Raw genomic sequence first — 12,737 nt, 5'->3', positions numbered from 1 at the left:
TACCCTGATGAATACTTTCAATAGTATACATGTATAGGGCATAGTTTCAGAAAAAAAGTAATGTTTTGAGAAGTCACTGGAATGGTGCATTGAGAGCCAGCAGAAATGCATTTTCAAAAGGTTTTTTGCTAAAGTGCCTCGAGGGATAAAATTCAAGTGGTGTCAGGTGTAGTGTATGTAACCTGTACCACCTTAAGAGGATACCTTATGATGATGGACTACTTTTTGATGGCTCCTGTACATTGTAGTACCGGTGGTGACCACACTGGTATATAAACCCTGCGGAGCAAAGTGTATCCCAGTTCAGCCCTGACCCTCAATCACTAAAGACCTGTTTACTTACTTCGGTAGTCTGTGTCCTGTTATTCAGTATAACTGCAATTGAAACCACAGACTCAACATCAGGGGGCTATGGCTAAAATAAAATATGTTAGTTATCCCCCCACCTCAGCAAGGACAATGCGGCTCTGATGAAGGTGCAGAGAAGGGCAACAAGCATAATCTCAGTCTCAGATCATTGAGTTATGAAGATAATTTTATGTCTTGATGGAGAAGGGTTGACTTAGAAGGGATCTGATCGATGTAGAACTAGGGGCTACCCAGTTAAATTAAAGAAGCAGAATGTCAGTGAGGCTGGATGTCAGGAAGTTTTACTTTTCTCAAGGGATCAACTTGTGGATCAGGACCCGAGAGGTGACACTGAAGACAGATTTCATACAGTCCTTCAGGAAGGTGGTAGATGGGTATTTGGAAAACAAGGTGATCACATCATTTGGAAGGCAAGACTAATTATTCTGGAAGATAACAAATGGGTTTGGGGCCTCCTGGCGCTCCTCCTGTGAAGGACCAGAGAGCATGTTTTGACAGAAGACTCCTGAATTGGCTAAAAGTCTTTTTTCCCCCTTTCCTAAAGGCTGGAGGGGGTTGATACATGGGGATGAGATCAGACAAGAAAAAAATAGAGCAAACATGTATGGGCCTGATGGCCTTTTCTCATCCTAGGCACATAATCAGATATTAGGTACAATCACCCTTAGTTTATTTTTGTTTCATTTCCTCAGGAGGTAGTGAACATTCACAACTAATCACACTATAAAACCCCCCAAAAGGATGTTGGAAAATATTGGGTGCACTCCTTTACTGACAAAAGTTAAGGTTGCAGCTGGAAATGAAGTGCTATATCCACTGGTAGCTCACAGTCTTTCAACAAGAGGGCACAGTCTCGATAGAGCTGCTTAACCATTTCTGCTTCATCAATTCCTGATGCAGTCCTACAGCATCTCTGGTGCAACGAAGTGGTACTGTTGATTCCACGGTCATGATTTGCAATCTCACTGCCAGAGTTGCAGCAGCTTTCACCTTTAGCACCACTGCAGCTCCCAGCCTCCGGTTGTTTCTCTGGCGCAGTGTCCAAGCCCATGTCCTCAATGCATTCCATTACGTCACTGACGCTTGTTTCCTGGGAGGGTGCACTCAGATTTCTAAAAATAAGTTCCTCCTGCTGGGCAGCAACACCAAGGAGCTGGTTTACTTTGGCCAGGAGATTAGGATTACTTCCATTCAGGTGACACCATGACAGCAAGGCACTGCAGAAATAGAAAATGTACTGAATTTTGTTTAGGGTATTTCCTACTTACAGCACCCAACATTGTACAAAAATAAAAGCATCAACTAGGTGATACAAGACAAGCTACGGGTGCTAATATAAAAAATTGTAAATAACTCAACATCACACAATAATGTATTTATATTAAAAATCTTGTGTAGGCAAGCATTTTCTGTTGTCATGATTTTGGGTCAGACTTTCACAGGAAATCACAGGAACCTCACAGTGCAGATAGAGGCCATTTCGGCCCATCGAGCCTGCACCGACACATATCCCACCCTATCCCCGTAACCCCACGTATTTAATCCCCCTAACACTAAGGGTCAATTTATCATAGCCAATCAACCTAACCTGCACATCTTTGTGTCAACATTTAACATGGAAACTATATGTAAACAGGTCCTGGTAACACTCTTGTTGCAGGTTGTGGTTACTAGTTGGTATTGTAGCTCCACTGTATCCTCCAACACACTAAGCAATGCCTGGGAGAACTACTAATCTCTCAGAAAAAGGCAGAAGTCAGTCAATCACTATATGAAAGATAAAGGCTAATGTTTCAGTATAACCGATCAAAACTTCCCATCTAAACCACTAATCCATTTTTCTCTTCCAGTTGCATTTTCCAAGATTTTGCTTGATTGCAGATTTCCAGCACTGAAGTTTTCTTTTTAACCATTTAATAGCAAATAACTATGTTCCTAAGAACCCTGGGGAACAGTTTACCACTGCCCAAAGAGCAAAGCAGCATGGGATGAAGCTTAGAATGGGGATGGGGGAAAGAGAATGGATGGATCAGATAGAACTATTTATTTCACAAAGGGTGTTGCATATTTGGAATGGATTACTCAGGTATCAACTGAGGCTGATATCAGTAATATTAAGAGGGAGTTGGACAGGCATTTGGTGAGAAAATCAACTGGAGGCCATAGGTAGTGAACTGTGTGTACTGCTTTTGAATTCTGGGGCTAGCCACATGAACTGAAATGGTTTATTCTGACCCTGTACATTCCTATGAGTTATGCACTATATATTGCATGGCCATCAATGGAGAATAGCAATCTTCTGATCAACTTTACAGACCTACAACACTGAACTCTGCAAGAGTTATCAAGTCGCTCATATCCCTGTTCCTTTCAGCTGGTCCAAAGTCCATTTTGGAGAATACTAGATAATGCCATGGCATACATAGGAAACCAATTTATTGCATTAGTATTTTTCTATTTCCAATACAATACTTGAAATTTCTCCTTTTTCTATAGTATAGATAATAAGGATGACAAATACCATTCGACAAAGTGATTCTTCAAACACTGGTAATTAGATAGGTCAATGGAGAATGGCAGATCAGTCAGTATCTGAAGAAAGAAACGATGGGCTAATGTTTTGGGTATTGAAACTTCAGAACTCTAACCAAGAATCTACATCCAAAACCTTAACCAGCCTTTTTTTCTTTTCATATGCCGATGGGAGAGTTGTGTATTTGCAGAATTGTGTGTTTTATTTCACCCTTCCAGTTTGTTTTAGGATGTTTATTCAACTAACATGTGATATAAACTTAATTCGGATTGTAGTCAGTGCTGGATCAATCAGGTTAGAATGGGTGCAATTAATTAATAACTACACAAGCTCCCAAAGATATGCTCATCAACTGAGTGAGCAAATATGAATCTGTAGTATAGTTAATGGCTCATCCTAACTTTTCCTCCCCGCCCATTAACTTGAGTTCCTCAAAGCAATACTGTAGTCTGTTCTTTCTTCAGATCACCCCATCATCTAATCCAGTATTAGGGTATTTCGGTATCCAGGGCTTTTAATGAGTCATGTTCTTGTGACATCAGTTGTATATCTAGAAGCACCGGATACAGGATCCAGAGGCACCGGATACAGGATCCAGAGGCACCGGATACAGGATCCAGAGGCACTGAATAAATGTTTTTACAAGGATACCAGAACTGAGAAGGTACAATTATCAGGAAAGCCTGTACAGGCTGGGACTCCTTTCTCGAGAAAAGAGGTGACCTGATAGAGATCTTTAAAATTATGAAGGGATTCGATAGGGTAGACATAGAGAAGGTGTTTCCATTTGTGGGGGGAGTCCAAAACTAGGGGTCATAAATACAAGAGTCGCTAATAGATCCAATAAGGAATTCAGGAGAAAGTTCTTTTCTCAGTGTGGTGAGAATGCGAAACTCTCTAACTCATGCAGAGGTTGAATGAATAGCATTTAAGGGGAAGCTAGATAAGTATGTGAAGGAGAAAGGAATAGAAGGATATGCTGGTAGGATAGGAGGAGGCTTGTGCGGAATGGTCTGTTTCTGTGCAATTTTTAAAAAACATGGCTCGCAAGTAATTAGCCCACAGCTCCACAGATCGAGGCCACGGTTGCTTATAAGCAGAGTTGTGCACTTTTTTGTTGTACTCTTACCTCAGAAGCCCTTTCAGCTGTCCAGGGACCAACATCTTCTTAACACCCTTTTGGTAACCTTCATTGAAGCCACGCTGTAAAGTGGATTGTCGGCCAGCATTTAGCCCATCCCGATAGCCTTCCTAGAAATAAATAGTTGGAAGCTTAAAACTTAATTAGCAGCTGGCCGATCGCACTTTAAAAATGACACGTCACCTTCACTGCATCATGAACCCACAAACACTATGCCTGCCATACCAATAAAAGCAATGAACCTCATTCCAGCTCATAGTAGGGTACGAAGTGTAGTGTTTATGTTACTGGACAAATAATCCAGAGAACGCAAATTCAGATCCCATCAAGAAGTCATCTGAGAATTTGAATTCAGTTTTCAAGGGGCTGAATGGCTGACTCAACAACAACAACTTGCATCTATATAGCACCTTTAACGCAGTAAAATGCCCCAAAGCACTTCACAGGAGCGTTATCAAACAAAATTTGACACCGAGCCACATAAGATGATATTAGGACAGGTGACCAGAAGCTTGGTCAAAGAGGTAGGTTTTAAGGAGCATCTTAAAAGTAAGAAAGAGGGGTAGAGAGGCAGAAGCGCTTAGGGCAGGAATTCCAAGGTCCCAGGCGGCTGAAGGCACAGCCGCCAATGGTGGAGCAATTAAAATCGGGCATGTGCAAGACAGCAGAATTGGAGGAGCGCAGATATCTCAGGGAGTTGTAGGGCTGGAGGTTACAGAGATAGGAAGGGGCGAGGCCATGGAGGGATTTGAAAACAAGGATTAGAATTTTTAAATTGAGGCGCTGCTGGACCCGGAGCCAATGTAGGTCAGCGGGCACAGTGGTGATAGGTGAACAGGACTTGGCATGAGTTAAGATATGGGCAGCAGAGTTTTGGATAAGTTCAAGTTTATGGAGGGGGATGGGGGAGAGAAAGAGATGGGAGGCCGGCCAGGAGAGCATTGGAATAGTCAAGTCTAGAGGTAACAAAGGCAGGGGTGAGAGTTTCAGCAGCTGAGAAGCTGAAGCAGGGACAGAGATGGACAATGTTATGGAGGTGGATGTAGGTGATCTTGGTGGTGGAGCGGATGTGCGGTCCGGAGCTCATCTCAGGGTCAACTAGGACTCCAAGGCTGCAAATGGTCTGGTTTAGCCTCAGACAGTGACCATGGAGAGGGATGGGGTTGGTGGCTAGGGAAAGGAGTTTGTGGTGGGGACCAAAGACAATGGCTTCAGTCTTCCCAATATTTAGTTGGGAGGAAAATTCTGCTCACCCAGGACTGGATGTTGGAAAAGCAGCATGACAAATCAGAGACAGTGGAGGGGTAAAGTGAGGTGGTGGTGAGGTAGAGCTGGGTGCCGTCAGCTTATATGTGGAACCTGATGGGTTTTCGGATGATGTCACCAAGGGGAAGCATGTAGAACAGAAACAGGAGTGAACCAACGATGGCTCCTTGGGGGACTCCAGAGTTAACGGTGTGGGAGCGGGAAGAGAAGCAGGTGATTCTGTAGCTATGACTGGATAGATAAGAATGGATTCAGGTGAGGGCAGTCCCACCCAGCTGGACGGCAGAGGAGATGTGTTGGAGGAGGATGGTGTGGTCAACTGTGTCAAAGGCTGCAGACAGGTCGAGAAGGATGAGGACGGTTAGTTTACCACGGTCAGTCACACAGTATGTAATTTGTGACTTTGATAAGGGCAGTTTAACTGCTGTGGCAGGGATGGAAACCGAATTGGAGGAGTTCAAATATAGAGTTGCGGGAAAGATGGGCACGGATTTGGGAGGAGACAATACGTTCATGGACTTGAGAAGAAAGGGAGGTTGGAGATCAGGCAGTAGTTTGCAAGGACAGAGGGGAAGGGTGTTTTTTTTTTTTTAAGAAGGGGTTGATGACGGTAGATTTGAAGGGGCGAGGGACAGTAACGGAGATGAGGAAACCGTTAACAATATCATCTAATATGGGGACCAGGAAGGGAAGTTGGGTGGTTAGCAGTTTTGGGGGGGGAGGAGGTGGTGGAATAGGGTCCTGGGAGTAGGAGGTGGGTCTCATGGACAAGATGAGCTCAAAAAGAGGGCATGAGGGGAGATAGCAGAGAAACTAGAGAGAGAAAGAGGTGACTTCAGGGCTAGGGCAAGGGAGGGAAGCAGCTGAATCTTAGTAACAAAGTCCAAGAGCTCTTCATACATTGTTGGAGGTGAGGATGGAGGAGACAGGGGAGAGGGGTTTAAGAAGTCAGTTTGTAGCAGAGAAGAGAAACCAAGGGTTATCTTTGCATTCCATGTTGATCCTGGAATAGTGAGTAGTTTTGGCAGAGGAGAGCAGTACCCAAGTGTCAGCTGTGGCTCAGTTGGTAGCGCTCGTGCCTCGGAGTCAGAAGGGTGTGGGTTCAAGTCCCACTCCAGAGACTTGAGCACAAGTCTGTTGGATGAGAGGTTAAACAGAGGGCCCGTGTGCTCTCTCAGCTGGACGTAAAAGATTTCAGGACACTATTTCGTAGAAGAGCCGATATTCTGGCCAATATTTATCCCTCAAACCTACATCACAAACAGATTATCTGGTCATTATCACATTGCTGTTTGTGGGAGCTTGCTGTGTGCAAACTGGCTGCCACGTTTCCTGTAGGAAACAGTGAATACACTTTAAAAGTACCTCATTGGCTGTAAAGCACTTTGGGACGCCGAGGTTGCGAAAGGTGCTATATAAATGCAAGTTTTTTTTTCTTTCCTCCATAAATGTTAAAATCTACATCCCTTGGACTTAAGGGAGCGGAGGTGAGGGTCGTACCGGGGAAGTGACCAGGGAGTGAGGGAGAAATGGTTTTAGTGGGGCAAGGGCATCAACTGTGGAGCTGAGGGTGTGGTTGAGCAGATCAGTAACTGCAGAAATGTCATGGTGAATGGAGGGCCAAACAAAGAATTTATATAGCGCCTTTCACGAACACCGGACGTCTCAAAGCGCTTTACAGCCAATGAAGTACTTTTGGAGTGGAGTCACTGTTGTAATGTGGGAAAGTGGCAGCCAGTTTGTGCACAGCAAGCTCCCACAAACAGCAATGTGATAATGACCAGATAATCTGTTTTTGTTATGTTGATTGAGGGATAAATATTGGCCAGGACACCAGGGATAACTCCCCTGCTCTTCTTCAAAATAGTGCCATTGGATCTTTTATGTCCACCCGAGAGCAGACAGGGCCTCGGTTTAACGTCTCATCCAAAAGACAGCACCTCAGACAGTGCAGCACGCCCTCAGCACTGCAGTGTCAGCTTAGATTTATGTGCTCAAGTCCCCGGAGTGGGACTTGAACCCACAACCTTCTGACTCACAAGCAAGTGTGCTACCCACTGAGCCACAGCTGACACGGTTGGGAATTTGAAAGTGCAGTTGTAAGAAATTTGGAGTTTTCTTTCCAGGGGTGGAGACAGAAGGAAGTGGGATTAGGAGGGGGAAGGGGGATGTAACAGAAGAGAGAACACTAATTTACAGAATAAGGCAAGTCTAGAAATACTTTGATATAATACCACTACAAAGAACTTTCTTTCATCTATGTAACATCATTCACACCCCCAGGACACCCCAATAAGTTGAATGACCAATCAAACTGTTTTTGGAGGTGCTGACTGAAGGATATGTTGGCCAGAGCTTCTCTGCGTTTGTTCAAATAGTGCCATAGGGATACTGTAGTTCACCTGAAAGGGCAGATGAGGCCAGAGTTCACCTGAGTGGACAGCACTGCCAATAATGCAGCTGGATTATGTGATCCAATCCTGGAGTGAGAGTTGAACCTGCAGCCTTTTAACTCAAGAGGCAACAGTGCTTGCTACCACAGAGCCAAGGCTGACACTAATAATTTCTAATATTTTTCCTCCAGTGATTTTGAAGAGAAATGACCCCATACTTCCCGTTTCCCTACTTGTCCCCAACCTATTCCCTGCTACCAGGAAATATGTATTCCATTAAGTATTACATTTAAACAGGCCTACGTAACCTGAGCTTTTCCAGTGTCCATTTGCGTGCGCACTTTGGCTGCCGCTCCAGACCCGAGCCACTCCACTTTTTCCCCCTATTTTCCTTTTCTCTCTACCCCTCCCTGAAAGCACTCTCCTTTTGTCATGCCTCCTTTCATCTCTTCTCTTTCGGATACTCTGCCCTCCCAAATCCCTACCCCAATCCTTCATTACTCTTTGACCTTCCTACTCTCCTGGCACCGTCCCAGGCTTGACTCCCTCTTAGAGAAGCCTACAGCTTCCCTCTGTGTTTCTCTTGGCATCCTACGAAAGGCCCATCGAGGCACTCGTCGCTGCCGCCTTACGAGCAGCAACCCCAACTGTCCCATCCTACTCTCTCGCTGACTTTCCCGCCCAGTGCGCCCACTGGGGGCAAATCTTGCCAATCTCCTCCCCATCCAACTCACCCCCCCCCCCAGTGCTGACCCTATGGACGCTGGCAGTGGGGCAGCCATCCCCCTCCAGAATGTCCGTTCACTTGCGAACAAGGCCCTTGCCATCCATGAGCTTATCGTGGATGACGGCATCGATATCATGGCCCTAACGGAAACTTGGTTGAGGGGTGATGACACCTTACCCTTAAATGAAGCCTTCCTACCTGGCTATACCTTCCACCACTTGCCCCACTCAGACCGCCGTAGTGGCGATGTGGCTCTCATCACCAAATCACACCTTGGTCTGTCCCCCTATTCCTCTGGCAGTTTCTCCTCCTTTGAGCATCTCAGCTTATTCCACCCCTCTCACTTCATTTAAAATTCTTGTTCTCTGCCGCCCACCCAAGTACCATAAAAATGTTATTACCCAGATATCTTCACTGCTCTCCTCCCTCAGCCTCTGCACTTCTCATCCTCGGTGATTTCAACCTCCATCTCAATTCATCATGCTCTCTCTCTCCTCGGAGTTCACTAGCCTCCTATCCTCCCTTAATCTCTCCCTCCATGTAAACTCCCCAACCCATATTCACGGCCACCCCCTTGTCCTTGCCATCTCTCGTGGCCTCGCTACTCCCATCGTGCCAATTGCAGATAAGGCCATCTCTGACCATTTCCTCATATCGCTCTCCACCCAATTCCCCTTCCACCCACCCCGCCACCCACCAACCCCCCAACCCTACTTCCTTCAGTGTCCGCCCCTGGAAAAAACTCTCTCCCAACTCTCTTACAACTGCACTTATGAAATCCCAACTGTCCAGCCTCTGGCCCTCCATTCACCATGACATTTCTGCAGCTTTCGATCTGCTCAACCACACCCTCACCACCACCTGCGATGCCCTAGTCCCTAATTAAACAATTACCCTCTCTCACCCTGGTTGTTCCCCCTGGTATGGCTCTCATCTCCGCTCCCTTAAGTCCAAGGGACGCAGACTTAAACGGATATGGCGGACAACTGGTTTAGCCATTTACCGCCAGGTCTGGCTGGACCACATAAAGCACTATCGGGTCCTGCTCTCCTCTACCAAAATTGCTCACTATTCCAGAATCATTCTGGAATGTAAAGATAAACCCCGGCTCCTATTCTTTACTGCTAACCATCTTCTTAAACCCCTCTCCCATCTCCTCCACCCTCACTTCCGATAACAAATGTGAGGAGCTCATGGACTTCTTTATCATCCGTTCAGCTGCCTCTGCCACTTCCCGTCCTTCCCCTAGCCCACTGGGCCAAACTTCCTCTAAGGTTACCCCCTGCCCTAGCCCTGAACTCACATCTTTCTCCAGTTTCTCTCCAATCTCCTCTCAAGACCTCTCTGCGCTCATCTTGTCTATGAGACCCACCTCCTGCTCCCTCGACCCTATTCCCACCAAACTGCTGACCACCCAACTTCCTTTTCTGGCTCCCATGTTAGCTGATATTGTTAACGGTTGTCTCTTCTCAGGTACTGTCCCCCTCTTCCTCAAATCTTCCGTCATCACCCCTCTCCTCAAAAAAATCAAACCTTGATCCCTCCGTCCTTGGAAACTACCGCCCCATCTCCAACTTCCCTTTCCTCGCCAAAGTCCTTGAACGTGTTGTTGCCTCCCAAATCCGTGCCGAGCTTTCCCGGAACTCCATGTTTGAATCTCTCCAATCAGGTTTCCGCCCTTGCCACAGTATCAAAACTGCTCTCATCAAAGTCACAAATGACATCCTTTGTGACTGTGACAAAGGTAAACTATCCCTCCTCGTCCTTCTTGACTTGTCTGCAGCCTTTGGCACGGTAGACCATTCCATCCTTCTCCAATGCCTCTCCACCGCCGTCCAGCTGGGTGGGACTGCACTCACCTGGTTCCATTCTTATCTATCTAATCGTAACCAGAGAAACACCTGCAAAGGTTTCTCTTCCCGCTCCCACAACAGTACCTCTGGTGTCCCCCAAGGATCTATCCTTGGCCCCCTATTTCTCATCTACATGTTGCCCCTTGGCGACATCATCCGAAAACAGTGTCAGTTTCCACATGTACACTGACGACACCCAGCTCTACCTCACTACTACTTCTCTCGACCCCTCCATGGTGTCTAAATTGTCAGACTGCTTGTCCGACATACAGTTCTGGATGAGCAAAAAGTTTCTCCAATTAAATATTGGGAAAACCAAAGCCATTGTTTTCGGTCCCCACCACAAACTCCGTTCCCTAGCCACTGACTCCATCCCGCTCCCTAACATCTGTCTGAGGCTAAACCACACTGTTCGCAACCTTGGTGTCATATTTGACCCTGAAATGAGCTTTCCGACCACATATCCACAGCATAACAAAGAACGCTTACTTCCACCTCTAACATCGCCCGTCTCCGCCCTTGCCTCAGCTCATCCGCTGCTGAAACCCTCATCCATGCCTTTGTTACCACTAGACTTGACTATTCCAACGCACTCCTGGCTGGCCTCCCACAATCCACCCTACGTAAACTTGAGATCATCCAAAACTCGGCTGCCCGTGTCCTAACTTGCACCAAGTCCCGTTCGCCCATCACCCCTGTGCTCTACACTGGCACCTGGTTAAGCAGCGCCTCGATTTCTAAATTCTCATCCTTGTTTTCAAATCCCTTCATGGCCTCGCCCCATCCTATCTCTGTAATCTTCTTCAGCCCCACAAACCACCCCACCAACCCAACCTCCGAGATATCTGCGCTCCTCTAATTCTGTCCTCTTGAGGATCTCTGATTATAATCGCTCAACCTTCTGTTGCCTAGGCCCTAAGCTCTGGAATTCCCTGCCTAAACCTGTCTGCCTCACTACTTCTCTTTCCTCCTTTAAGATGCTCCTTAAAACCTACCTCTCTGACCAAGATTTTGGTCACCTGCCCTAATTTATCCTTATGTGGATCGGTGTAAAATTTTTTGTCTTAAAATACTCTTGTGCAGCGCTTTGGGACATTTTACTACGTTAAAGGCGCTATATAAATACAAGTTGTTGTTTCAGGTAAAACCATCTTCAAGCACCATGTAGGAGAGATGGGCTGGTGCCAGTGCCAGTGCCACACATACAACTCCACCATGACCACATATCAATACAAACCCATAGTGGGAGAACGGGAGTTAATAACAACCTAAACAAATGCATAACACCGCTGGTGCTGGAAATCTGAAACAAAAACAGAAAATGCTGGAAATACTCAGTCTGTGGAGAGAGAAACAGAGTTAACATTGATGACCTGGAAAAAGTTAGAGATGTAACAGCTTTAAAATGGAGCTAGGGAAGGGGTGGGGGAGGGAAGAAAAGAACAAAAAGGAAGGTCTGTTATAGGGTGGAAGGCACGAGTGATTAAATGACAAAAAGGACAATGGTGCAAGGCAAAAGGGGGTGGTAATGGGACAAGTAAAGAAACAAAATATGGGTCGAGAAAGACCTTCCCCTTTTGTTCTTTCCCTGCCTCTGTACTGGCTTAAACCCTGTTACCTCTCTAACTTTTTCCAGTTCCGATGAAAGGTCGTTGACCTGAAACATTAAGTCTGTTCCTCTCCCAACAGATGTTGCCTGATCTGTTGAGTATTTCTAGTATTTTAAATAGCAGTTGAATTGTGCAACTTCACCACAAACTAGGCTGTTGCTCGCGAACAAAGTAGAGATCGTGCACGCGCAATTTCAAGCAACATGCACAGTAGTATGTCGCGCGCGCACTAGATAACGCGCACGCAACATCTACAGATATCGCGCGCGCGCGCGCACGCACGTAATGCGGCCTCGTTGCGCGGATAGGTCCCATTACACAGGCCCAGGCGCCGCTCCCATTGGCCGACTACTTGCGCCTCAGGCCCCTGGCACGGCCCCCGGGTACCTTGAGCCGCTGCCCCATGCAGGTGTTCCACTCATTCCGCGAGAGCCGCAGTTCATCTGCCTCCTCGTCGAACACATCGTCGCTCTGGTTCGCGTTCACCCGCCACATTACGTTGGTAAAACGGAGGGGGAACAGACACAGCAGCCGTGCTCCAAGCTCAACCTCGGAATGATCGGCTGGTGACGGGTGTTACATCATCAGCACGTCAGTTTCTACGTCACCAGCACGGCGGCGGCTCCACAGGCACGTGACATGCGGGCTGGCTGCCCACGTGCTCTGTCTGGAAGCGCTGAGGATTCCCTTGGGAGGGCAGCATAGTGGTAATGTTACTGGACCAGTAATCCTAGATAGGCCTGGGAGTAATGGTCCGGGAGACCTAAGTTCAAATCCCACCACCATAGCAGCTGGGAAATTTAATTAAATAAATCTGGACTAAAAAGCTAATATAAGTAATGGTG

At 46.6% G+C, this 12,737-nt stretch overlaps 1 protein-coding gene across 1 annotated transcript; it reads right to left on the bottom strand.

The window, feature by feature from the left end:
* Positions 1 to 1,017: 1,017 nt before the first annotated feature.
* Positions 1,018 to 12,490, bottom strand: otulina (OTU deubiquitinase with linear linkage specificity a). The gene is made up of 3 exons (XM_085993377.1): positions 12,280 to 12,490; positions 4,032 to 4,153; positions 1,018 to 1,586 (listed from the first exon to the last, which is right to left on the bottom strand). Exons 1-3 carry the CDS (start codon positions 12,385 to 12,387, stop codon positions 1,151 to 1,153), a joined length of 666 nt encoding a protein of 221 aa, XP_085849503.1. The 5' UTR covers positions 12,388 to 12,490; the 3' UTR covers positions 1,018 to 1,150.
* Positions 12,491 to 12,737: the final 247 nt, after the last annotated feature.

This window comes from Somniosus microcephalus, chromosome 7, assembly GCF_052327205.1.
Source record: "Somniosus microcephalus isolate GS21.2 chromosome 7, FLI_Smic_1.0, whole genome shotgun sequence".
Taxonomy (NCBI): Eukaryota; Metazoa; Chordata; class Chondrichthyes; order Squaliformes; family Somniosidae; genus Somniosus; species Somniosus microcephalus.
Note: the sequence above shows the minus strand (reverse complement) of the source record. Positions and strands in the feature narration are given on the sequence as shown.

What these genes read in the sequence shown, in the direction of transcription:
- otulina (XM_085993377.1), bottom strand. Translation starts at nt 12,387, where the DNA reads ATGTGGCGGGTGAACGCGAACCAGAGCGACGATGTGTTCGACGAGGAG. An exon ending in GCATGGGGCAGCGGCTCAAG is followed by an intron (nt 4,154 to 12,279) that starts GTACCCGGGGGC and finishes ATTTATTTCTAG; the next exon opens with GAAGGCTATCGGGATGGGCT. An exon ending in CAGCTGAAAGGGCTTCTGAG is followed by an intron (nt 1,587 to 4,031) that starts GTAAGAGTACAA and finishes CTATTTCTGCAG; the next exon opens with TGCCTTGCTGTCATGGTGTC.